We start from the raw sequence: 26,287 nt of genomic DNA on the forward strand, positions 1-26,287 counted from the left end.
GTTGGGGTGTCTTTAGGGCCCCACTGTTCCTGTCGGGGTGTATTTAGGACCCCACTGTTCCTGTCGGGGTGTATTTAGGACCCCACTGTTCCTGTCGGGGTGTATTTAGGACCCCACTGTTCCTGTCGGGGTGTATTTAGGACCCCACTGTTCCTGTCGGGGTGTATTTAGGACCCCACTGTTCCTATTGGGGTGTCTTTAGGGCCCCACTGTTCCTGTTGTGGTGTTTTTAGGACCCCACTGTTCCTATTGGTTTGTCTTTAGGACCCCACTGTTCCTTTTGGGGTGTCTTTAGGACCCCACTGTTCCTTTTGGGGTGTCTTTAGGACCCCACTGTTCCTGTTGGGTGTCTTTAGGACCCCACTGTTCCTGTTGGGGTGTCTTTAGGGCCCCACTGTTCCCGTTGGGGTGTCTTTAGGACACTACTGTTCCTGTTGGGGTGTCTGTAGGACCCCACTGTTCCTGTTGGGGTGTCTTTAGGACCCCACTGTTCCTGTTGGGGTGTCTTTAGGACCCCACTGTTCCTGTTGGGGTGTCTTTAGGACCCCACTGTTCCTGTTGGGGTGTCTTTAGCACTGTTCCTGTTGGGGTGTCTTTAGGACCCCACTATTCCTGTTTGGGTATCTTTAGGACTCCACTGTTCCTGCTGGGGTGTCTTTAGGACCCCACTGTTCCTGTTGGGGTGTCTTTAGGACCCCACTGTACCTGTTGGGGTGTCTTTAGGACCCCACTGTTCCTGTTGGGGTGTCTTTAGGACCCCACTGTTCCTGTTGGGGTGTCTTTAGGGCCCCACTGTTCCTGTTGGAGTATCTTTAGAACCCCACTGTTCCTGTCGGGGTGTCTTTAGGGCCCCACTGTTCCTGTTGGGGTGTCTTTAGTACCCACTGTTCCCGTTGGGTGGGTGTCTTTAGGACCCCACTGTTTCTGTTGGGTGTCTTTAGGACCCCACTGTTCCTGTTGGGGTGTCTTTAGGACCCCACTGTACCTGTTGGGGTGTCTTTAGGACCCCACTGTTCCTGTTGGGGTGTCTTTAGGACCCCACTGTTCCTGTTGGGGTGTCTTTAGGACCCCACTGTTCCTGTTGGGGTGTCTTTAGGACCCCACTGTACCTGTTGGGGTGTCTTTAGGACCCCACTGTTCCTGTTGGGGTGTCTTTAGGACCCCACTGTTCCTGTTGGGGTGTCTTTAGGACCCCACTGTTCCTGTTGGGGTGTCTTTAGGACCCCACTGTTCCTGTTGGGGTGTCTTTAGGACCCCACTGTACCTGTTGGGGTGTCTTTAGGACCCCACTGTACCTGTTGGGGTGTCTTTAGGACCCCACTGTTCCTGTTGGGGTGTATTTAGGACCCCACTGTTCCTGTCGGGGTGTCTTTAGGACCCCACTGTTCCTGTTGGAGTATCTTTAGGACCCCACTGTTCCTGTCGGGTGGGTGTCTTTAGGACCCCACTGTTCCTGTTGGTGTGTATTTAGGACCCCACTGTTTCTGTTGGGGTGCCTTTAGGACCCCACTGTTTCTGTTGGGGTGCCTTTAGGACCCCACTATTCCTGTTTGGGTATCTTTAGGACTCCACTGTTCCTGCTGGGGTGTCTTTAGGACCCCACTGTTCCTGTTGGGGTGTCTTTAGGACCCCACTGTTCCTTTTGGAGTATCTTTAGAACCCCACTGTTCCTGTCGGGGTGTATTTAGGACCCCACTGTTCCTGTCGGGGTGTCTTTAGTACCCACTGTTCCCGTTGGGGTGTCTTTAGTACCCACTGTTCCCGTTGGGTGGGTGTCTTTAGGACCCCACTGTTTCTATTGGGTGTCTTTAGGACCCCACTGTTGCTGTTGGGGTGTCTTTAGGACCCCACTGCACCTGTTGGGGTGTCTTTAGGACCCCACTGTTCCTGTTGGGGTGTCTTTAGTACCCCACTTTTCCTGTTGGGGTGTCTTTAGGACCCCACTGTTCCTGTTGTGGTGTCTTTAGGACCCCACTGTATCTGTTGGGGTGTCTTTAGTACCCCACTGTTCCTGTTGGGGTGTCTTTAGGACCCCACTGTTCCTGTTGGGGTGTCTTTAGGACCCCACTGTACCTGTTGGGGTGTCTTTAGGACCCCACTGTTCCTGTTGGGGTGTCTTTAGGACCCCACTGTTCCTGTTGGGGTGTTTTTAGGACCCCACTGTTCCTATTGGTGTGTCTTTAGGACCCCACTGTTCCTATTGGGGTGTCTTTAGGACCCCACTTTTCCTTTTGGGGTGTCTTTAGGACCCCACTGTTCCTGTTGGGGTGTCTTTAGGACCCCACTGTTCCTGTTGGGGTGTCTTTAGGACCCCACTGTTCCCGTTGGGGTGTCTTTAGGACACTACTGTTCCTGTTGGGGTGTCTTTAGGACCCCACTGTTCCTGTTGGGGTGTCTTTAGGACCCCACTGTTCCTGTTGGGGTGTCTTTAGGACCCCACTGTTCCTGTTGGGGTGTCTTTAGCACTGTTCCTGTTGGGGTGTCTTTAGGGCCCCACTGCACCTGTTGGGGTGTCTTTAGGACCCAACTGTTCCTGTTGGGGTGTCTTTAGTACCCCACTTTTCCTGTTTGGGTGTCTTTAGGGCCCCACTGCACCTGTTGGGGTGTCTTTAGGACCCAACTGTTCCTGTTGGGGTGTCTTTAGTACCCCACTTTTCCTGTTGGGGTGTCTTTAGGACCCCACTGTTCCTGTTGGGGTGTCTTTAGGACCCCACTGTTCCTTTGGGGTGTCTTTAGGACCCCACTGTTTCTGTTGGGGTGCCTTTAGGACCCCACTGTTCCTGTTGGGGTGTCTTTAGGACCCCACTATTCCTGTTTGGGTATCTTTAGGACTCCACTCTTCCTGCTGGGGTGTCTTTAGGACCCCACTGTTCCTGTTGGGGTGTTTTTAGGACCCCACTCTTCCTGTTGGAGTATCTTTAGAACCCCACTGTTCCTGTCGGGGTGTCTTTAGGGCCCCACTGTTCCTGTTGGGGTGTCTTTAGTACCCACTGTTCCCGTTGGGTGGGTGTCTTTAGGACCCCACTGTTTCTGTTGGGTGTCTTTAGGACCCCACTGTTCCTGTTGGGGTGTCTTTAGGACCCCACTGTACCTGTTGGGGTGTCTTTAGGACCCCACTGTTCCTGTTGGGGTGTCTGTAGTACCCCACTGTTCCTGTTGGGGTGTCTTTAGGACCCCACTGTTCCTGTTGGGGTGTCTTTAGGGCCCCACTGTTCCTGTTGGGGTGTCTTTAGTACCCACTGTTCCTGTTGGGGGGTGTCTTTAGGACCCCACTGTTCCTGTTGGGTGTCTTTAGGACCCCACTGTTCCTGTTGGGGTGTCTTTAGGACCCCACTGTACCTGTTGGGGTGTCTTTAGGACCCCACTGTTCCTGTTGGGGTGTCTTTAGTACCCCACTGTTCCTGTTGGGGTGTCTTTAGGACCCCACTGTTCCTGTTGGGGTGTCTTTAGGACCCCACTGTACCTGTTGTGGTGTCTTTAGGATCCCACTGTTCCTATTGGGGTGTCTTTAGGACCCCACTCTTCCTTTTGGGGTGTCTTTAGGACCCCACTGTTCCTGTTGGGTGTCTTTAGGACCCCACTGTTCCTGTTGGGGTGTCTTTAGGGCCCCACTGTTCCCGTTGGGGTGTCTTTAGGAACCTACTGTTCCTGTTGGGGTGTCTGTAGGACCCCACTGTTCCTGTTGGGGTGTCTTTAGGACCCCACTGTTCCTGTTGGGGTGTCTTTAGGACCCCACTGTTCCTGTTGGGGTGTCTTTAGCACTGTTCCTGTTGGGGTGTCTTTAGGGCCCCACTGTTCCTGTTGGGGTGTCTTTAGGACCCCACTGTTCCTGTTGGGTGTCTTTAGCACTGTTCCTGTCGGGCTGTCTTTAGGGCCCCACTGTTCCTGTCGGGGTGTATTTAGGACCCCACTGTTCCTGTCGGGGTGTATTTAGGACCCCACTGTTCCTGTCGGGGTGTATTTAGGACCCCACTGTTCCTGTCGGGGTGTATTTAGGACCCCACTGTTCCTCCTTTAGGACCCCACTTTCCTATTGGTGTGTCTTTAGGGCCCCACTGTTCCTGTTGTGTTGTTTTTAGGACCCCACTGTTCCTATTGGTGTGTCTTTAGGACCCCACTGTTCCTATTGGGGTGTCTTTAGGACCCCACTTTTCCTTTTGGGGTGTCTTTAGGACCCCACTGTTCCTGTTGGGTGTCTTTAGGACCCCACTGTTCCTGTTGGGGTGTCTTTAGGTCCCCACTGTTCCCGTTGGGGTGTCTTTAGGACCCTACTGTTCCTGTTGTGGTGTCTGTAGGACCCCACTGTTCCTGTTGGGGTGTCTTTAGGACCCCACTGTTCCTGTTGGGGTGTCTTTAGGACCCCACTGTTCCTGTTGGGGTGTCTTTAGGACCCCACTGTTCCTGTTGGGGTGTCTTTAGCACTGTTCCTGTTGGGGTGTCTTTAGGGCCCCACTGTTCCTGTTGGGGTGTCTTTAGGACCCCCACTGTTCCTGTTGGGGTGTCTTTAGGACCCCACTGTTCCTGTTGGGGTGTCTTTAGGACCCCACTGTTTCTGTTGGGGTGCCTTTAGGACCCCACTGTTCCTGTTGGGGTGTCTTTAGCACTGTTCCTGTTGGGGTGTCTTTAGGGCCCCACTGTTCCTGTTGGGGTGTCTTTAGGACCCCACTGTTCCTGTTGGGGTGTCTTTAGGACTCCACTGTTCCTGCTGGGGTGTCTTTAGGACCCCACTGTTCCTGTTGGGGTGTCTTTAGGACCCCATTGTACCTGTTGGGGTGTCTTTAGGACCCCACTGTTCCTGTTGGGGTGTCTTTAGGACCCCACTGTTCCTGTTGGGGTGTCTTTAGGGCCCCACTGTTCCTGTTGGAGTATCTTTAGAACCCCACTGTTCCTGTCGGGGTGTCTTTAGGGCCCCACTGTTCCTGTTGAGGTGTCTTTAGTACCCACTGTTCCCGTTGGGTGGGTGTCTTTAGGACCCCACTGTTTCTGTTGGGTGTCTTTAGGACCCCACTGTTCCTGTTGGGGTGTCTTTAGGACCCCACTGTACCTGTTGGGTTCCTGTTGGGTGTCTTTAGGACCCCACTGTACCTGTTGGGGTGTCTTTAGGACCCCACTGTTCCTGTTGGGGTGTCTTTAGGACCCCACTGTTCCTGTTGGGGTGTCTTTAGGACCCCACTGTTCCTGTTGGGGTGTCTTTAGGACCCACTGTTCCTGTTGGGGTGTCTTTAGGACCCCACTGTTCCTGTTGGGGTGTCTTTAGGACCCCACTGTTCCTGTTGGGGTGTCTTTAGGACCCCACTGTTCCTTTGGGGTGTCTTTAGGACCCCACTGTTCCTGTTGGGTGTCTTTAGGACCCCACTGTTCCTGTTGGGGTGTCTTTAGGAACCTACTGTTCCTGTTGGGGTGTCTGTAGGACCCCACTGTTCCTGTTGTGGTGTCTGTAGGACCCCACGGTTCCTGTTGGGGTGTCTTTAGGACCCCACTGTTCCTGTTGGGGTGTCTTTAGGACCCCACTGTTCCTGTTGGGGTGTCTTTAGGACCCCACTGTTCCTGTTGGGGTGTCTTTAGGACCCCACTGTTCCTGTTGGGGTGTCTTTAGGACCCCACTGTTCCTGTTGGGGTGTCTTTAGCACTGTTCCTGTTGGGGTGTCTTTAGGGCCCCACTGTTCCTGTTGGGGTGTCTTTAGGACCCCACTGTTCCTGTTGGGGTGTCTTTAGGACCCCACTGTTCCTGTTGGGGTGTCTTTAGGACCCCACTGTTTCTGTTGGGGTGCCTTTAGGACCCCACTGTTCCTGTTGGGGTGTCTTTAGCACTGTTCCTGTTGGGGTGTCTTTAGGACCCCACTATTCCTGTTGGGGTGTCTTTAGGACCCCACTGTTCCTGCTGGGGTGTCTTTAGGACCCCACTGTACCTGTTGGGGTGTCTTTAGGACCCCACTGTTCCTGTTGGGGTGTCTTTAGGACCCCACTGTTCCTGTTGGGGTGTCTTTAGGGCCCCACTGTTCCTGTTGGAGTATCTTTAGAACCCCACTGTTCCTGTCGGGGTGTCTTTAGGGCCCCACTGTTCCTGTTGAGGTGTCTTTAGTACCCACTGTTCCCGTTGGGTGGGTGTCTTTAGGACCCCACTGTTCCTGTTGGGGTGTCTTTAGGACCCCACTGTACCTGTTGGGGTGTCTTTAGGACCCCACTGTACCTGTTGGGGTGCCTTTAGGACCCCACTGTTCCTGTTGGGGTGTCTTTAGGACCCCACTATTCCTGTTTGGGTATCTTTAGGACTCCACTCTTCCTGCTGGGGTGTCTTTAGGACCCCACTGTTCCTGTTGGGGTGTCTTTAGGACCCCACTGTTCCTGTTGGAGTATCTTTAGAACCCCACTGTTCCTGTCGGGGTGTCTTTAGGGCCCCACTGTTCCTGTTGGGGTGTCTTTAGTACCCACTGTTCCTGTTGGGGGTGTCTTTAGGACCCCACTGTTTCTGTTGGGTGTCTTTAGGACCCCACTGTTCCTGTTGGGGTGTCTTTAGGACCCCACTGTACCTGTTGGGGTGTCTTTAGGACCCCACTGTTCCTGTTGGGGTGTCTGTAGTACCCCACTGTTCCTGTTGGGGTGTCTTTAGGACCCCACTGTTCCTGTTGGGGTGTCTTTAGGGCCCCACTGTTCCTGTTGGGGTGTCTTTAGTACCCACTGTTCCCGTTGGGTGGGTGTCTTTAGGACCCCACTGTTTCTGTTGGGTGTCTTTAGGACCCCACTGTTCCTGTTGGGGTGTCTTTAGGACCCCACTGTACCTGTTGGGGTGTCTTTAGGACCCCACTGTTCCTGTTGGGGTGTCTGTAGTACCCCACTGTTCCTGTTGGGGTGTCTTTAGGACCCCACTGTTCCTGTTGGGGTGTCTTTAGGACCCCACTGTACCTGTTGTGTTGTCTTTAGGATCCCACTGTACCTATTGGGGTGTCTTTAGGACCCCACTCTTCCTTTTGGGGTGTCTTTAGGACCCCACTGTTCCTGTTGGGTGTCTTTAGGACCCCACTGTTCCTGTTGGGGTGTCTTTAGGGCCCCACTGTTCCCGTTGGGGTGTCTTTAGGAACCTACTGTTCCTGTTGGGGTGTCTGTAGGACCCCACTGTTCCTGTTGGGGTGTCTTTAGGACCCCACTGTTCCTGTTGGGGTGTCTTTAGGACCCCACTGTTCCTGTTGGGGTGTCTTTAGTACTGTTCCTGTTGGGGTGTCTTTAGGGCCCCACTGTTCCTGTTGGGGTGTCTTTAGGGCCCCACTGTTCCTGTTGGGGTGTCTTTAGCACTGTACCTGTTGGGGTGTCTTTAGGGCCCCACTGTTCCTGTTGGGGTGTCTTTAGGACCCCACTGTTCCTGTTGGGTGTCTTTAGCACTGTTCCTGTCGGGCTGTCTTTAGGGCCCCACTGTTCCTGTCGGGGTGTATTTAGGACCCCACTGTTCCTGTCGGGGTGTATTTAGGACCCCACTGTTCCTGTCGGGGTGTATTTAGGACCCCACTGTTCCTGTCGGGGTGTATTTAGGACCCCACTGTTCCTGTCGGGGTGTATTTAGGACCCCACTGTTCCTATTGGTGTGTCTTTAGGGCCCCACTGTTCCTGTTGTGTTGTTTTTAGGACCCCACTGTTCCTATTGGTGTGTCTTTAGGACCCCACTGTTCCTATTGGGGTGTCTTTAGGACCCCACTTTTCCTTTTGGGGTGTCTTTAGGACCCCACTGTTCCTGTTGGGTGTCTTTAGGACCCCACTGTTCCTGTTGGGGTGTCTTTAGGTCCCCACTGTTCCCGTTGGGGTGTCTTTAGGACCCTACTGTTCCTGTTGTGGTGTCTGTAGGACCCCACGGTTCCTGTTGGGGTGTCTTTAGGACCCCACTGTTCCTGTTGGGGTGTCTTTAGGACCCCACTGTTCCTGTTGGGGTGTCTTTAGGACCCCACTGTTCCTGTTGGGGTGTCTTTAGCACTGTTCCTGTTGGGGTGTCTTTAGTGCCCCACTGTTCCTGTTGGGGTGTCTTTAGGACCCCCACTGTTCCTGTTGGGGTGTCTTTAGGACCCCACTGTTCCTGTTGGGGTGTCTTTAGGACCCCACTGTTTCTGTTGGGGTGCCTTTAGGACCCCACTGTTCCTGTTGGGGTGTCTTTAGCACTGTTCCTGTTGGGGTGTCTTTAGGGCCCCACTGTTCCTGTTGGGGTGTCTTTAGGACCCCACTGTTCCTGTTGGGGTGTCTTTAGGACTCCACTGTTCCTGCTGGGGTGTCTTTAGGACCCCACTGTTCCTGTTGGGGTGTCTTTAGGACCCCATTGTACCTGTTGGGGTGTCTTTAGGACCCCACTGTTCCTGTTGGGGTGTCTTTAGGACCCCACTGTTCCTGTTGGGGTGTCTTTAGGGCCCCACTGTTCCTGTTGGAGTATCTTTAGAACCCCACTGTTCCTGTCGGGGTGTCTTTAGGGCCCCACTGTTCCTGTTGAGGTGTCTTTAGTACCCACTGTTCCCGTTGGGTGGGTGTCTTTAGGACCCCACTGTTTCTGTTGGGTGTCTTTAGGACCCCACTGTTCCTGTTGGGGTGTCTTTAGGACCCCACTGTACCTGTTGGGGTGTCTTTAGGACCCCACTGTACCTGTTGGGGTGTCTTTAGGACCCCACTGTACCTGTTGGGGTGTCTTTAGGACCCCACTGTTCCTGTTGGGGTGTCTTTAGTACCCCACTGTTCCTGTTGGGGTGTCTTTAGGACCCCACTGTTCCTGTTGGGGTGTCTTTAGGACCCCACTGTACCTGTTGGGGTGTCTTTAGTACCCCACTGTTCCTGTTGGGGTGTCTTTAGGACCCCACTTTTCCTTTTGGGGTGTCTTTAGGACCCCACTGTTCCTGTTGGGTGTCTTTAGGACCCCACTGTTCCTGTTGGGGTGTCTTTAGGTCCCCACTGTTCCTGTTGGGGTGTCTTTAGGACCCCACTGTTCCTGTTGTGGTGTCTTTAGGACCCCACTGTTCCTGTTGGGGTGTCTTTAGGACCCCACTGTTCCTGTTGGGGTGTCTTTAGGACCCCACTGTTCCTGTTGGGGTGTCTTTAGGACCCCACTGTTCCTGTTGGGGTGTCTTTAGGACCCCACTGTTCCTGTTGGGGTGTCTTTAGGACCCCACTGTTCCTGTTGGGGTGTCTTTAGCACTGTTCCTGTTGGGGTGTCTTTAGGGCCCCACTGTTCCTGTTGGGGTGTCTTTAGGACCCCACTGTTCCTGTTGGGGTGTCTTTAGGACCCCACTGTTCCTGTTGGGGTGTCTTTAGGACCCCACTGTTTCTGTTGGGGTGTCTTTAGGACCCCACTGTTCCTGTTGGGGTGTCTTTAGCACTGTTCCTGTTGGGGTGTCTTTAGGACCCCACTGTTCCTGTTGGGGTGTCTTTAGGACCCCACTGTTCCTGTTGGGGTGTCTTTAGGACCCCACTGTTCCTGTTGGGGTGTCTTTAGGACCCCACTGTTCCTGTTGGGGTGTCTTTAGGACCCCACTGTTCCTGTTGGGTTGTCTTTAGGACCCCACTGTTCCTGTTGGAGTATCTTTAGAACCCCACTGTTCCTGTTGGGGTGTCTTTAGGGCCCCACTGTTCCTGTTGGGTGTCTTTAGTACCCACTGTTCCCGTTGGGTGGGTGTCTTTAGGACCCCACTGTTCCTGTTGGGGTGTCTTTAGGACCCCACTGTACCTGTTGGGGTGTCTTTAGGACCCCACTGTTCCTGTTGGGGTGTCTTTAGGACCCCACTGTTCCTGTTGGGGTGTCTTTAGGACCCCACTGTTCCTGTTGGGGTGTCTGTAGGACCCCACTGTTCCTGTTGGGGTGTCTTTAGGACCCCACTGTTCCTGTTGGGGTGTCTTTAGGACCCCACTGTTCCTGTTGGGGTGTCTTTAGTACCCCACTGTTCCTGTTGGGGTGTCTTTAGGACCCCACTGTTCCTGTTGGGGTGTCTTTAGGACCCCACTGTACCTGTTGGGGTGTCTTTAGGACCCCACTGTACCTGTTGGGGTGTCTTTAGGACCCCACTGTTCCTGTTGGGGTATCTTTAGTACCCCACTGTTCCTGTTGGGGTGTCTTTAGGACCCCACTGTTCCTGTTGGGGTGTCTTTAGACCCCACTGTACCTGTTGGGGTGTCTTTAGGACCCCACTGTTTCTGTTGGGATGTCTTTAGGACCCCACTGTTCCTGTTGGGGTGTTTTTAGGACCCCACTGTTCCTATTGGTGTGTCTTTAGGGCCCCACTGTTCCTGTTGGGGTGTTTTTAGGACCCCACTGTTCCTATTGGTGTGTCTTTAGGACCCCACTGTTCCTATTGGGGTGTCTTTAGGACCCCACTTTTCCTGTTGGGGTGTCTTTAGGACCCCACTGTACCTGTTGGGGTGTCTTTAGGACCCCACTGTTCCTGTTGGGGTGTCTTTAGGACCCCACTGTACCTGTTGGGGTGTCTTTAGGACCCCACTGTTCCTGTTGGGGTGTCTTTAGTACCCCACTGTTCCTGTTGGGGTGTCTTTAGGACCCCACTGTTCCTTTTGGGGTGTCTTTAGGACCCCACTGTACCTGTTGGGGTGTCTTTAGACCCCACTGTACCTGTTGGGGTGTCTTTAGGACCCCACTGTTTCTGTTGGGTGTCTTTAGGACCCCACTGTTCCTGTTGGGGTGTCTTTAGGACCCCACTGTACCTGTTGGGGTGTCTTTAGGACCCCACTGTACCTGTTGGGGTGTCTTTAGGACCCCACTGTACCTGTTGGGTTGTCTTTAGGACCCCACTGTTCCTGTTGGGGTGTCTTTAGGACCCCACTGTTCCTGTTGGGGTGTCTTTAGGACCCCACTGTACCTGTTGGGGTGTCTTTAGTACCCCACTGTTCCTGTTGGGGTGTCTTTAGGACCCCACTGTTCCTGTTGGGGTGTCTTTAGGACCCCACTGTACCTGTTGGGGTGTCTTTAGGACCCCACTGTTTCTATTGGGGTGTCTTTAGGACCCCACTTTTCCTTTTGGGGTGTCTTTAGGACCCCACTGTTCCTGTTGGGTGTCTTTAGGACCCCACTGTTCCTGTTGGGGTGTCTTTAGGGCCCCACTGTTCCTGTTGGGGTGTCTTTAGGACCCCACTGTTCCTGTTGGGGTGTCTGTAGGACCCCACTGTTCCTGTTGGGGTGTCTGTAGGGACCCCACTGTTCCTGTTGGGGTGTCTTTAGGACCCCACTGTTCCTGTTGGGGTGTCTTTAGGACCCCACTGTTCCTGTTGGGGTGTCTTTAGGACCCCACTGTTCCTGTTGGGGTGTCTTTAGGACCCCACTGTTCCTGTTGGGGTGTCTTTAGTACCCCACTGTTCCTGTTGGGGTGTCTTTAGGACCCCACTGTTCCTGTTGGGGTGTCTTTAGGACCCCACTGTACCTGTTGGGGTGTCTTTAGTACCCCACTGTTCCTGTTGGGGTGTCTTTAGGACCCCACTGTACCTGTTGGGGTGTCTTTAGTACCCCACTGTTCCTGTTGGGGTGTCTTTAGGACCCCACTGTTCCTGTTGGGGTGTCTTTAGGACCCCACTGTACCTGTTGGGGTGTCTTTAGGACCCCACTGTTCCTGTTGGGGTATCTTTAGTACCCCACTGTTCCTGTTGGGGTGTCTTTAGGACCCCACTGTTCCTGTTGGGGTGTCTTTAGACCCCACTGTACCTGTTGGGGTGTCTTTAGGACCCTGCTGTTTCTGTTGGGGTGTCTTTAGGACCCCGCTGTTCCTGTTGGGGTGTTTTTAGGACCCCACTGTTCCTATTGGTGTGTCTTTAGGGCCCCACTGTTCCTGTTGGGGTGTTTTTAGGACCCCACTGTTCCTATTGGTGTGCCTTTAGGACCCCACTGTTCCTATTGGGGTGTCTTTAGGACACCACTTTTCCTTTTGGGGTGTCTTTAGGACCCCACTGTTCCTGTTGGGTGTCTTTAGGACCCCACTGTTCCTGTTGGGGTGTCTTTAGGGCCCCACTGTTCCTGTTGTGGTGTCTTTAGGACCCCACTTTTCCTTTTGGGGTGTCTTTAGGACCCCACTGTTCCTGTTGGGTGTCTTTAGGACCCCACTGTTCCTGTTGGGTGTATTTAGGACCCCACTGTTCCTGTCGGGGTGTATTTAGGACCCCACTGTTCCTGTCGGGGTGTATTTAGGACCCCACTGTTCCTGTCGGGGTGTATTTAGGACCCCACTGTTCCTGTCAGGGTGTATTTAGGACCCCACTGTGTTTTTATATGCTTCCTCCTTTGTTACTCACCATATGATTTATTATTTTTTCTAAAACAAAAAGACAGATCTCCTAAATGGTCATGTTCTATTCATTTTCCTTTCTCTCCTCCAGTTTCTTGTAACGGGGACCTGTATATATTCGGGGGCTACAACGCTCGTCTGGACCGACACTTCAACGACATTTGGAAGTTCAACCCAGGTGATAAACCATAAAAATAAAAATAAAAATATATAGATCCATTTTAAATTGTGAGGTTTGGTAGGACAGACAGGGAGCTAGTGTTGGGTTGGTAGGACAGACAGGGAGCTAGTGTTGGGTTGGTAGGACAGACAGGGAGCTAGTGTTGGGTTGGTAGGACAGACATGGAGCTAGTGTTTGGTTGGTAGGACAGACAGGGAGCTAGTGTTGGGTTGGTAGGACAGACAGGGAGCTAGTGTTGGGTTGGTAGGACAGGCAGGGAGCTAGTGTTGGGTTGGTAGGACAGACATGGAGCTAGTGCTGGTGTGACAGGACAGGGATGGAGCTGGTGTTAGTTTGACAGGACCGGACAGGGATGGAGTTGGTGTTAGTTTGACAGGACAGGGATGGAGCTGGTGTTGGTTTGACAGGACAGGACAGGGATGGAGCTGGTGTTAGTTTGACAGGACAGGGATGGAGCTGGTGTTAGTTTGACAGGACAGGGATGGAGCTGGTGTTAGTTTGACAGGACAGGGATGGAGCTGGTGTTTGTTTGACAGGACAGGGATGGAGCTGGTGTTAGTTTGACAGGTTAGGGATGGAGCTGGTGTTGGTTTGACAGGACAGGGATGGAGCTGGTGTTAGGTTGACAGGACAGGGATGGAGCTGGTGTTAGTTTGACAGGACAGGGATGGAGCTGGTGTTGGTTTGACAGGACAGGGATGGAGCTGGTGTTTGTTTGAAAGGACAGGGATGGAGCTGGTGTTGGTTTGACAGGACAGGGATGGAGCTGGTGTTGGTTTGACAGGACAGGGATGGAGCTGGTATTAGTTTGACAGGTTAGGGATGGAGCTGGTGTTGGTTTGACAGGACAGGGATGGAGCTGGTGTTGGTTTGACAGGACAGGGATGGAGCTGGTGTTAGGTTGACAGGACAGGGATGGAGCTGGTGTTAGTTTGACAGGACAGGGATGGAGCTGGTGTTGGTTTGACAGGACAGGGATGGAGCTGGTGTTTGTTTGAAAGGACAGGGATGGAGCTGGTGTTGGTTTGACAGGACAGGGATGGAGCTGGTGTTGGTTTGACAGGACAGGGATGGAGCTGGTATTAGTTTGACAGGTAAGGGCTGGAGCTGGTGTTGGTTTGACAGGACAGGGATGGAGCTGGTGTTGGTTTGACAGGACAGGACAGGGATGGAGCTGGTGTTGGTTTGACAGGACCGGGATGGAGCTGGTGTTGGTTTGACAGGACAGGGATGGAGCTGGTGTTAGTTTGACAGGACTGGGATGGAGCTGGTGTTGGTTTGACAGGACAGGACAGGGATGGAGCTGGTGTTGGTTTGAGAGGACAGGGATGGAGCTGGTGTTAGTTTGACAGGACAGGGATGGAGCTGGTGTTTGTTTGACAGGACAGGGGATGGAGCTGGTGTTAGTTTGACAGGACAGGGATGGAGCTGGTGTTAGTTTGACAGGACAGGGATGGAGCTGGTGTTAGTTTGACAGGACAGGGATGGAGCTGGTGTTGGTTTGACAGGACAGGGATGGAGCTGGTGTTGGTTTGACAGGACAGGGATGGAGCTGGTGTTAGTTTGACAGGACAGGGATGGAGCTGGTGTTGGTTTGACAGGACAGGGATGGAGCTGGTGTTTGTTTGAAAGGACAGGGATGGAGCTGGTGTTGGTTTGACATGACAGGGATGGAGCTGGTGTTGGTTTGACAGGACAGGGATGGAGCTGGTATTAGTTTGACAGGTTAGGGATGGAGCTGGTGTTGGTTTGACAGGACAGGGATGGAGCTGGTGTTGGTTTGACAGGACAGGACAGGGATGGAGCTGGTGTTGGTTTGACAGGACCGGGATGGAGCTGGTGTTGGTTTGACAGGACAGGGATGGAGCTGGTGTTAGTTTGACAGGACTGGGATGGAGCTGGTGTTGGTTTGACAGGACAGGACAGGGATGGAGCTGGTGTTGGTTTGAGAGGACAGGGATGGAGCTGGTGTTAGTTTGACAGGACAGGGATGGAGCTGGTGTTTGTTTGACAGGACAGGACAGGGATGGAGCTGGTGTTAGTTTGACAGGACAGGGATGGAGCTGGTGTTAGTTTGACAGGACAGGGATGGAGCTGGTGTTGGTTTGACAGGACAGGACAGGGATGGAGCTGGTGTTGGTTTGACAGGACCGGACAGGGATGGAGCTGGTGTTAGTTTGACAGGACAGGGATGGAGCTGGTGTTGGTTTGACAGGACAGGACAGGGATGGAGCTGGTGTTTGTTTGACAGGACAGGACAGGGATGGAGGGATGGAGCTGGTGTTAGTTTGACAGGACAGGGATGGAGCTGGTGTTAGTTTGACAGGACAGGGATGGAGCTGGTGTTGGTTTGACAGGACAGGGATGGAGCTGGTGTTAGTTTGACAGGACAGGGATGGAGCTGGTGTTGGTTTGACAGGACCGGACAGGGATGGAGCTGGTGTTAGTTTGACAGGACAGGGATGGAGCTGGTGTTGGTTTGACAGGACAGGACAGGGATGGAGCTGGTGTTAGTTTGACAGGACAGGGATGGAGCTGGTGTTAGTTTGACAGGACAGGGATGGAGCTGGTGTTGGTTTGACAGGACAGGGATGGAGCTGGTGTTAGTTTGACAGGACAGGGATGGAGCTGGTGTTAGTTTGACAGGACAGGGATGGAGCTGGTGTTTGTTTGACAGGACAGGACAGGGATGGAGCTGGTGTTAGTTTGACAGGACAGGGATGGAGCTGGTGTTAGTTTGACAGGACAGGGATGGAGCTGGTGTTGGTTTGACAGGACAGGGATGGAGCTGGTGTTGGTTTGACAGGACAGGGATGGAGCTGGTGTTAGTTTGACAGGACAGGGATGGAGCTGGTGTTTGTTTGACAGGACAGGGATGGAGCTGGTGTTGGTTTGACAGGACAGGGATGGAGCTGGTGTTGGTTTGACAGGACAGGGATGGAGCTGGTATTAGTTTGACAGGACAGGGATGGAGCTGGTGTTTGTTTGACAGGACAGGGATGGAGCTGGTGTTAGTTTGACAGGTTAGGGATGGAGCTGGTGTTAGGTTGACAGGACAGGGATGGAGCTGGTGTTTGTTTGAAAGGACAGGGATGGAGCTGGTGTTGGTTTGACAGGACAGGGATGGAGCTGGTGTTGGTTTGACAGGACAAGACAGGGATGGAGCTGGTGTTGGTTTGACAGGACAGGACAGGGATGGAGCTGGTGTTAGTTTGACAGGACAAGACAGGGATGGAGCTGGTTTTGGTTTGACAGGACAGGGATGGAGCTGGTATTAGTTTGACAGGACAGGGATGGAGCTGGTGTTTGTTTGACAGGACAGGGATGGAGCTGGTGTTAGTTTGACAGGTTAGGGATGGAGCTGGTGTTGGTTTGACAGGACAGGGATGGAGCTGGTGTTAGGTTGACAGGACAGGGATGGAGCTGGTGTTAGTTTGACAGGACAGGGATGGAGCTGGTGTTGGTTTGACAGGACAGGGATGGAGCTGGTGTTTGTTTGAAAGGACAGGGATGGAGCTGGTGTTGGTTTGACAGGACAGGGATGGAGCTGGTGTTGGTTTGACAGGACAGGGATGGAGCTGGTGTTAGTTTGACAGGTTAGGGATGGAGCTGGTGTTAGGTTGACAGGACAGGGATGGAGCTGGTGTTTGTTTGAAAGGACAGGGATGGAGCTGGTGTTGGTTTGACAGGACAGGGATGGAGCTGGTGTTGGTTTGACAGGACAGGGATGGAGCTGGTGTTGGTTTGACAGGACAAGACAGGGATGGAGCTGGTGTTGGTTTGACAGGACAAGACAGGGATGGAGCTGGTGTTGGTTTGACAGGACAGGGATGGAGCTGGTGTTGGTTTGACAGGACAGGGATGGAGCTGGTGTTGGTTTGACAGGACAAGACAGGGATGGAGCTGGTGTTGGTTTGACAGGACAGGACAGGGATGGAGCTGGTGTTGGTTTGACAGGACAGGACAGGGATGGAGCTGGTGTTGGTTTGACAGGACAAGACATGGATGGAGCTGGTTTTGGTTTGACAGGACAGGGATGGAGCTGGTGTTGGTTTGACAGTACAGGGATGGAGCTGGTGTTGGTTTGACAGGACAGGACAGGGATGGAGCTGGTGTTGTTTTGACAGGACAGGGATGGAGCTGGTGTTGGTTTGAAAGGACAGGGATGGAGCTGGTGTTGGTTTGACAGGACAGGGATGGAGCTGGTGTTGGTTTGACAGGACAGGGATGGAGCTGGTGTTGGTTTGACAGGACAAGACAGGGATGGAGCTGGTGTTGGTTTGACAGGACAAGACAGGGATGGAGCTGGTGTTGGTTTGACAGGACAGGACAGGGATGGAGCTGGTGTTGGTTTGACAAGACAGGGATGGAGCTGGTGTTGGTTTGACAGGACAAGACAGGGATGGAGCTGGTTTTGGTTTGACAGGACAGGGATGGAGCTGGTGTTGGTTTGACAGGACAGGGATGGAGCTGGTGTTGGTTTGACAGGACAGGACAGGGATGGAGCTGGTGTTAGTTTGACAGGACAGGACAGGGATGGAGCTGGTGTTAGTTTGACAGGACAAGACAGGGATGGAGCTGGTGTTGTTTTGACAGGACAGGGATGGAGCTGGTGTTGGTTTGACAGGACAGGGATGGAGCTGGTGCTGGTTTGACAGGACAGGGATGGAGCTGGTGTTGGTTTGACAGGACAGGGATGGAGCTGGTGTTGGTTTGACAGGACAGGACAGGGATGGAGCTGGTGTTAGTTTGACAGGACAGGACAGGGATGGAGCTGGTGTTAGTTTGACAGGACAAGACAGGGATGGAGCTGGTGTTGGTTTGACAGGACAGGACAGGGATGGAGCTGGTGTTAGTTTGACAGGACAAGACAGGGATGGAGCTGGTGTTGGTTTGACAGGACAGGGATGGTGCTGGTTTGACAGGACAGGACAGGGATGGAGCTGGTGTTAGTTTGACAGGACAAGACAGGGATGGAGCTGGTGTTGGTTTGACAGGACAGGGATGGAGCTGGTGTTTGTTTGAAAGGACAGGGATGGAGCTGGTGTTGGTTTGACAGGACAGGGATGGAGCTGGTGTTTGTTTGAAAGGACAGGGATGGAGCTGGTGTTGGTTTGACAGGACAGGGATGGAGCTGGTGTTGGTTTGACAGGACAGGGATGGAGCTGGTGTTAGTTTGACAGGTTAGGGATGGAGCTGGTGTTAGGTTGACAGGACAGGGATGGAGCTGGTGTTTGTTTGAAAGGACAGGGATGGAGCTGGTGTTGGTTTGACAGGACAGGGATGGAGCTGGTGTTGGTTTGACAGGACAGGGATGGAGCTGGTGTTTGTTTGAAAGGACAGGGATGGAGCTGGTGTTGGTTTGACAGGACAGGGATGGAGCTGGTGTTGGTTTGACAGGACAGGGATGGAGCTGGTGTTGGTTTGACAGGACAGGGATGGAGCTGGTGTTGGTTTGACAGGACAGGGATGGAGCTGGTGTTAGTTTGACAGGACAGGGATGGAGCTGGTGTTAGTTTGACAGGTAAGGGATGGAGCTGGTGTTAGGTTGACAGGACAGGGATGGAGCTGGTGTTAGTTTGACAGGACAGGGATAGAGCTGGTGTTAGTTTGACAGGACAGGGATGGAGCTGGTGTTGGTTTGACAAGTCAGGAGTGGAGCTGGTGTTGGTTAGACAGGACAGGACAGGGATGGAGCTGGTGTTGGTTTGACAGGACAAGACAGGGATGGAGCTGGTGTTGGTTTGACAGGACAGGGATGGAGCTGGTGTTGGACAGGACAGGGATGGAGCTGGTGTTGGTTTGACAGGACAAGACAGGGATGGAGCTGGTGTTGGTTTGACAGGACAGGACAGGGATGGAGCTGGTGTTGGTTTGACAGGACAGGACAGGGATGGAGCTGGTGTTGGTTTGACAGGACAAGACAGGGATGGAGCTGGTTTTGGTTTGACAGGACAGGGATGGAGCTGGTGTTGGTTTGACAGGACAGGGATGGAGCTGGTGTTGGTTTGACAGGACAGGACAGGGATGGAGCTGGTGTTGTTTTGACAGGACAGGGATGGAGCTGGTGTTGGTTTGAAAGGACAGGGATGGAGCTGGTGTTGGTTTGACAGGACAGGGATGGAGCTGGTGTTGGTTTGACAGGACAGGGATGGAGCTGGTGTTGGTTTGACAGGACAAGACAGGGATGGAGCTGGTGTTGGTTTGACAGGACAAGACAGGGATGGAGCTGGTGTTGGTTTGACAGGACAGGACAGGGATGGAGCTGGTGTTGGTTTGACAAGACAGGGATGGAGCTGGTGTTGGTTTGACAGGACAGGACAGGGATGGAGCTGGTGTTGGTTTGACAGGACAAGACAGGGATGGAGCTGGTTTTGGTTTGACAGGACAGGGATGGAGCTGGTGTTGGTTTGACAGGACAGGGATGGAGCTGGTGTTGGTTTGACAGGACAGGACAGGGATGGAGCTGGTGTTAGTTTGACAGGACAGGACAGGGATGGAGCTGGTGTTAGTTTGACAGGACAAGACAGGGATGGAGCTGGTGTTGTTTTGACAGGACAGGGATGGAGCTGGTGTTGGTTTGACAGGACAGGGATGGAGCTGGTGCTGGTTTGACAGGACAGGGATGGAGCTGGTGTTGGTTTGACAGGACAGGGATGGAGCTGGTGTTGGTTTGACAGGACAGGACAGGGATGGAGCTGGTGTTAGTTTGACAGGACAGGACAGGGATGGAGCTGGTGTTAGTTTGACAGGACAAGACAGGGATGGAGCTGGTGTTGTTTTGACAGGACAGGGATGGAGCTGGTGTTGGTTTGACAGGACAGGGATGGTGCTGGTTTGACAGGACAGGACAGGGATGGAGCTGGTGTTAGTTTGACAGGACAAGACAGGGATGGAGCTGGTGTTGGTTTGACAGGACAGGGATGGAGCTGGTGTTTGTTTGAAAGGACAGGGATGGAGCTGGTGTTGGTTTGACAGGACAGGGATGGAGCTGGTGTTTGTTTGAAAGGACAGGGATGGAGCTGGTGTTGGTTTGACAGGACAGGGATGGAGCTGGTGTTGGTTTGACAGGACAGGGATGGAGCTGGTGTTAGTTTGACAGGTTAGGGATGGAGCTGGTGTTAGGTTGACAGGACAGGGATGGAGCTGGTGTTTGTTTGAAAGGACAGGGATGGAGCTGGTGTTGGTTTGACAGGACAGGGATGGAGCTGGTGTTGGTTTGACAGGACAGGGATGGAGCTGGTGTTTGTTTGAAAGGACAGGGATGGAGCTGGTGTTGGTTTGACAGGACAGGGATGGAGCTGGTGTTGGTTTGACAGGACAGGGATGGAGCTGGTGTTGGTTTGACAGGACAGGACAGGGATGGAGCTGGTGTTAGTTTGACAGGACAGGACAGGGATGGAGCTGGTGTTAGTTTGACAGGACAAGACAGGGATGGAGCTGGTGTTGTTTTGACAGGACAGGGATGGAGCTGGTGTTGGTTTGACAGGACAGGGATGGAGCTGGTGCTGGTTTGACAGGACAGGGATGGAGCTGGTGTTGGTTTGACAGGACAGGGATGGAGCTGGTGTTGGTTTGACAGGACAGGACAGGGATGGAGCTGGTGTTAGTTTGACAGGACAGGACAGGGATGGAGCTGGTGTTAGTTTGACAGGACAGGACAGGGATGGAGCTGGTGTTAGTTTGACAGGACAAGACAGGGATGGAGCTGGTGTTGTTTTGACAGGACAGGGATGGAGCTGGTGTTGGTTTGACAGGACAGGGATGGTGCTGGTTTGACAGGACAGGACAGGGATGGAGCTGGTGTTAGTTTGACAGGACAAGACAGGGATGGAGCTGGTGTTGGTTTGACAGGACAGGGATGGAGCTGGTGTTTGTTTGAAAGGACAGGGATGGAGCTGGTGTTGGTTTGACAGGACAGGGATGGAGCTGGTGTTTGTTTGAAAGGACAGGGATGGAGCTGGTGTTGGTTTGACAGGACAGGGATGGAGCTGGTGTTGGTTTGACAGGACAGGGATGGAGCTGGTGTTAGTTTGACAGGTTAGGGATGGAGCTGGTGTTAGGTTGACAGGACAGGGATGGAGCTGGTGTTTGTTTGAAAGGACAGGGATGGAGCTGGTGTTGGTTTGACAGGACAGGGATGGAGCTGGTGTTGGTTTGACAGGACAGGGATGGAGCTGGTGTTTGTTTGAAAGGACAGGGATGGAGCTGGTGTTGGTTTGACAGGACAGGGATGGAGCTGGTGTTGGTTTGACAGGACAGGGATGGAGCTGGTGTTGGTTTGACAGGACAGGGATGGAGCTGGTGTTGGTTTGACAGGACAGGGATGGAGCTGGTGTTAGTTTGACAGGACAGGGATGGAGCTGGTGTTGGTTTGACAGGACAGGGATGGAGCTGGTGTTGGTTTGAAAGGACAGGGATGGAGCTGTTGTTGGTTTGACAGGACAGGGATGGAGCTGGTGTTGGTTTGACAGGACAAGACAGGGATGGAGCTAGTGTTGGTTTGAAAGGACAGGGATGGAGCTGGTGTTGGTTTGACAGGACAGGGATGGAGCTGGTGTTGGTTTGACAGGACAGGACAGGGATGGAGCTGGTGTTAGTTTGACAGGACAAGACAGGGATGGAGCTGGTGTTGTTTTGACAGGACAGGGATGGAGCTGGTGTTGGTTTGACAGGACAGGGATGGAGCTGGTGCTGGTTTGACAGGACAGGACAGGGATGGAGCTGGTGTTGGTTTGACAGGACAGGGATGGAGCTGGTGTTGGTTTGACAGGACAAGACAGGGATGGAGCTGGTGTTGGTTTGACAGGACAGGGATGGAGCTGGTGTTGGTTTGACAGGACAGGGATGGTGCTGGTTTGACAGGACAGGACAGGGATGGAGCTGGTGTTAGTTTGACAGGACAAGACAGGGATGGAGCTGGTGTTGGTTTGACAGGACAGGGATGGAGCTGGTGTTTGTTTGAAAGGACAGGGATGGAGCTGGTGTTGGTTTGACAGGACAGGGATGGAGCTGGTGTTTGTTTGAAAGGACAGGGATGGAGCTGGTGTTGGTTTGACAGGACAGGGATGGAGCTGGTGTTGGTTTGACAGGACAGGGATGGAGCTGGTGTTAGTTTGACAGGTTAGGGATGGAGCTGGTGTTAGGTTGACAGGACAGGGATGGAGCTGGTGTTTGTTTGAAAGGACAGGGATGGAGCTGGTGTTGGTTTGACAGGACAGGGATGGAGCTGGTGTTGGTTTGACAGGACAGGGATGGAGCTGGTGTTTGTTTGAAAGGACAGGGATGGAGCTGGTGTTGGTTTGACAGGACAGGGATGGAGCTGGTGTTAGGTTGACAGGACAGGGATGGAGCTGGTGTTAGGTTGACAGGACAGGGATGGAGCTGGTGTTTGTTTGAAAGGACAGGGATGGAGCTGGTGTTGGTTTGACAGGACAGGGATGGAGCTGGTGTTGGTTTGACAGGACAGGGATGGAGCTGGTGTTTGTTTGAAAGGACAGGGATGGAGCTGGTGTTGGTTTGACAGGACAGGGATGGAGCTGGTGTTGGTTTGACAGGACAGGGATGGAGCTGGTGTTGGTTTGACAGGACAGGACAGGGATGGAGCTGGTGTTAGTTTGACAGGACAGGACAGGGATGGAGCTGGTGTTAGTTTGACAGGACAAGACAGGGATGGAGCTGGTGTTGTTTTGACAGGACAGGGATGGAGCTGGTGTTGGTTTGACAGGACAGGGATGGAGCTGGTGCTGGTTTGACAGGACAGGGATGGAGCTGGTGTTGGTTTGACAGGACAGGGATGGAGCTGGTGTTGGTTTGACAGGACAGGACAGGGATGGAGCTGGTGTTAGTTTGACAGGACAGGACAGGGATGGAGCTGGTGTTAGTTTGACAGGACAGGACAGGGATGGAGCTGGTGTTAGTTTGACAGGACAAGACAGGGATGGAGCTGGTGTTGTTTTGACAGGACAGGGATGGAGCTGGTGTTGGTTTGACAGGACAGGGATGGTGCTGGTTTGACAGGACAGGACAGGGATGGAGCTGGTGTTAGTTTGACAGGACAAGACAGGGATGGAGCTGGTGTTGGTTTGACAGGACAGGGATGGAGCTGGTGTTTGTTTGAAAGGACAGGGATGGAGCTGGTGTTGGTTTGACAGGACAGGGATGGAGCTGGTGTTTGTTTGAAAGGACAGGGATGGAGCTGGTGTTGGTTTGACAGGACAGGGATGGAGCTGGTGTTGGTTTGACAGGACAGGGATGGAGCTGGTGTTAGTTTGACAGGTTAGGGATGGAGCTGGTGTTAGGTTGACAGGACAGGGATGGAGCTGGTGTTTGTTTGAAAGGACAGGGATGGAGCTGGTGTTGGTTTGACAGGACAGGGATGGAGCTGGTGTTGGTTTGACAGGACAGGGATGGAGCTGGTGTTTGTTTGAAAGGACAGGGATGGAGCTGGTGTTGGTTTGACAGGACAGGGATGGAGCTGGTGTTGGTTTGACAGGACAGGGATGGAGCTGGTGTTGGTTTGACAGGACAGGGATGGAGCTGGTGTTGGTTTGACAGGACAGGGATGGAGCTGGTGTTAGTTTGACAGGACAGGGATGGAGCTGGTGTTGGTTTGACAGGACAGGGATGGAGCTGGTGTTGGTTTGAAAGGACAGGGATGGAGCTGTTGTTGGTTTGACAGGACAGGGATGGAGCTGGTGTTGGTTTGACAGGACAAGACAGGGATGGAGCTAGTGTTGGTTTGAAAGGACAGGGATGGAGCTGGTGTTGGTTTGACAGGACAGGGATGGAGCTGGTGTTGGTTTGACAGGACAGGACAGGGATGGAGCTGGTGTTAGTTTGACAGGACAAGACAGGGATGGAGCTGGTGTTGTTTTGACAGGACAGGGATGGAGCTGGTGTTGGTTTGACAGGACAGGGATGGAGCTGGTGCTGGTTTGACAGGACAGGACAGGGATGGAGCTGGTGTTGGTTTGACAGGACAGGGATGGAGCTGGTGTTGGTTTGACAGGACAAGACAGGGATGGAGCTGGTGTTGGTTTGACAGGACAGGGATGGAGCTGGTGTTGGTTTGACAGGACAGGGATGGTGCTGGTTTGACAGGACAGGACAGGGATGGAGCTGGTGTTAGTTTGACAGGACAAGACAGGGATGGAGCTGGTGTTGGTTTGACAGGACAGGGATGGAGCTGGTGTTTGTTTGAAAGGACAGGGATGGAGCTGGTGTTGGTTTGACAGGACAGGGATGGAGCTGGTGTTTGTTTGAAAGGACAGGGATGGAGCTGGTGTTGGTTTGACAGGACAGGGATGGAGCTGGTGTTGGTTTGACAGGACAGGGATGGAGCTGGTGTTAGTTTGACAGGTTAGGGATGGAGCTGGTGTTAGGTTGACAGGACAGGGATGGAGCTGGTGTTTGTTTGAAAGGACAGGGATGGAGCTGGTGTTGGTTTGACAGGACAGGGATGGAGCTGGTGTTGGTTTGACAGGACAGGGATGGAGCTGGTGTTTGTTTGAAAGGACAGGGATGGAGCTGGTGTTGGTTTGACAGGACAGGGATGGAGCTGGTGTTGGTTTGACAGGACAGGGATGGAGCTGGTGTTGGTTTGACAGGACAGGGATGGAGCTGGTGTTGGTTTGACAGGACAGGGATGGAGCTGGTGTTAGTTTGACAGGACAGGGATGGAGCTGGTGTTGGTTTGACAGGACAGGGATGGAGCTGGTGTTGGTTTGAAAGGACAGGGATGGAGCTGTTGTTGGTTTGACAGGACAGGGATGGAGCTGGTGTTGGTTTGACAGGACAAGACAGGGATGGAGCTAGTGTTGGTTTGAAAGGACAGGGATGGAGCTTGTGTTGGTTTGACAGGACAGGGATGGAGCTGGTGTTGGTTTGACAGGACAGGACAGGGATGGAGCTGGTGTTAGTTTGACAGGACAAGACAGGGATGGAGCTGGTGTTGTTTTGACAGGACAGGGATGGAGCTGGTGTTGGTTTGACAGGACAGGGATGGAGCTGGTGCTGGTTTGACAGGACAGGACAGGGATGGAGCTGGTGTTGGTTTGACAGGACAGGGATGGAGCTGGTGTTGGTTTGACAGGACAAGACAGGGATGGAGCTGGTGTTGGTTTGACAGGACAGGACAGGGATGGAGCTGGTGTTAGTTTGACAGGACAAGACAGGGATGGAGCTGGTGTTGGTTTGACAGGACAGGGATGGAGCTGGTGTTGGTTTGACAGGACAGTTGTTTCACTGCACTGACCCTTTTTGCACTTACTCTTTTGACTCACATACACTGCTGCTACTGTTTATTATCTCTCCTGATTTCCTACGCACTTTATTCTTACCTTTTTGTCCACATTGTATTGCCTTGTTCCCCTGCACATCAGCTTGGCAGTAATACCCTGTGTCCTATTTTTTGTTACTCATTGTGTATTTATCTCCTTGTGTTATTATCTCTGCATTATTGGGAATGGCTCGTAAGAGAGCAATTCACTGTTAAGTCTACACCTGTTGTTTACGAAGCAACAATTTTGGGGGGGGATTGGATTTGACAAAGCCATCTGCAGTTCTAAATCTGTCCACTAGACAGCAGTATAACCTGTTCCATCCACGTTCCGTTGTCTGTCTGTCTATGTAATGCACTACATGGCCTGAACACCATGTTGCCGTAGTTATTGCAAAGCTAGCCAGTCTAAGTGGATGTCCATGGTGCTGTCTTATTAGGGATGATTGAACACATGGACATTCAGCAGTCACTGCCTGGCAGCCACACTCTCTCTAACCTTCTCACTGTCTCTCTCTCTCCCTCCCTGTCTCTCTGCCTCTCTGTCTCTTTCTTTCTTTCTCTCTGGCTGTCTTTCTCTCTCTGTCTCTCTTTCTCTCTGACCTTCTCTTTCTGTCTCTCCCTGTCTCTGTCAATTCAATTTCAATTTAAGGGGCTGCATGGGAAACATATGTTTACATTGTCAAAGCAAGTTTACATTGCCAAAACAAGTGTCTGTCTCTCTCTCTCTCTACCTGACCTTATCCAGAGTAGCATTGTAGCTACAGTGGGGCAAAAAGTATTTAGTCAGCCACCACTTGTGCAAGTTCTCCCTCTTAAAAAGATGAGAGAGGCCTGTAATTTTCATAATAGGTACATTTCAACTATGACAGACAAAATGAGAAAAAATCCAGAAAATCACATTGTAGGATTTTTTATTAATTTATTTGTAAATTATGGTGGAAAATAAGTATTTGGTCAATAACAAACGTTTATCTCAATACTTTGTTATATACCCTTTGTTGGCAATGACAGAGGTCAAATGTTTTCTGTAAATCTTCACAAGGTTTTCACACACTGTTGCTGGTATTTTGGCCCATTCCTCCATGCAGATCTCCTCTATAGCAGTGATGTTTTGGGGATGTTGTTGGGCAACACGGACTTTCAACTCCCTTCAAAGAGTTTCTATGGGGTTGAGATCTGGAGACTGGCTAGGCCACTCCAGGACCTTGAAATGCTTCTTACAAAGCCACTCCTTGGTTGCCCGGGCGGTGTGTTTGGGATCATTGTCATGCTGAAAGACCCAGCCACGTTTCATCTTCAATGACCTTGCTGATGGTAGGCTTTGTTACTTTGGTCCCAGCTTTCTGCAGGTCATTCACTAGGTCCCCCCGTTTGGTTCTGGGATTTTTGCTCACCGTTCTTGTGATCATTTTGAACCCACGGTGTGAGATCTTGCGTGGAGCCCCAGATCGAGGGAGATTATCAGTGGTCTTGTATGTCTTCCATTTCCTAATAATTGCTCCCACAGTAGATTTCTTCAAACCAAGCTGCTTACCTATTGCAGATTCAGTCTTCCCAACCTGGTGCAGGTCTACAATT

General features: G+C 52.6%; 1 protein-coding gene across 10 annotated transcripts in view; it reads left to right on the forward strand.

The window, feature by feature from the left end:
• LOC135523341 (kelch domain-containing protein 3-like) overlaps positions 1-26,287 on the forward strand; it is a 154,592-nt gene that overhangs the window by 56,300 nt on the left and 72,005 nt on the right. For all 10 annotated transcript variants that reach the window (XM_064949951.1, XM_064949959.1, XM_064949960.1 and 7 more), the window contains one exon: positions 12,337-12,423. In XM_064949951.1, coding sequence (XP_064806023.1) covers positions 12,337-12,423 — 87 coding nt within the window. The remainder of the gene's footprint in view (positions 1-12,336; positions 12,424-26,287) is intronic.

Source organism: Oncorhynchus masou, chromosome 31 (assembly GCF_036934945.1).
Source record: "Oncorhynchus masou masou isolate Uvic2021 chromosome 31, UVic_Omas_1.1, whole genome shotgun sequence".
In the NCBI taxonomy this organism is placed as follows: Eukaryota; Metazoa; Chordata; class Actinopteri; order Salmoniformes; family Salmonidae; genus Oncorhynchus; species Oncorhynchus masou.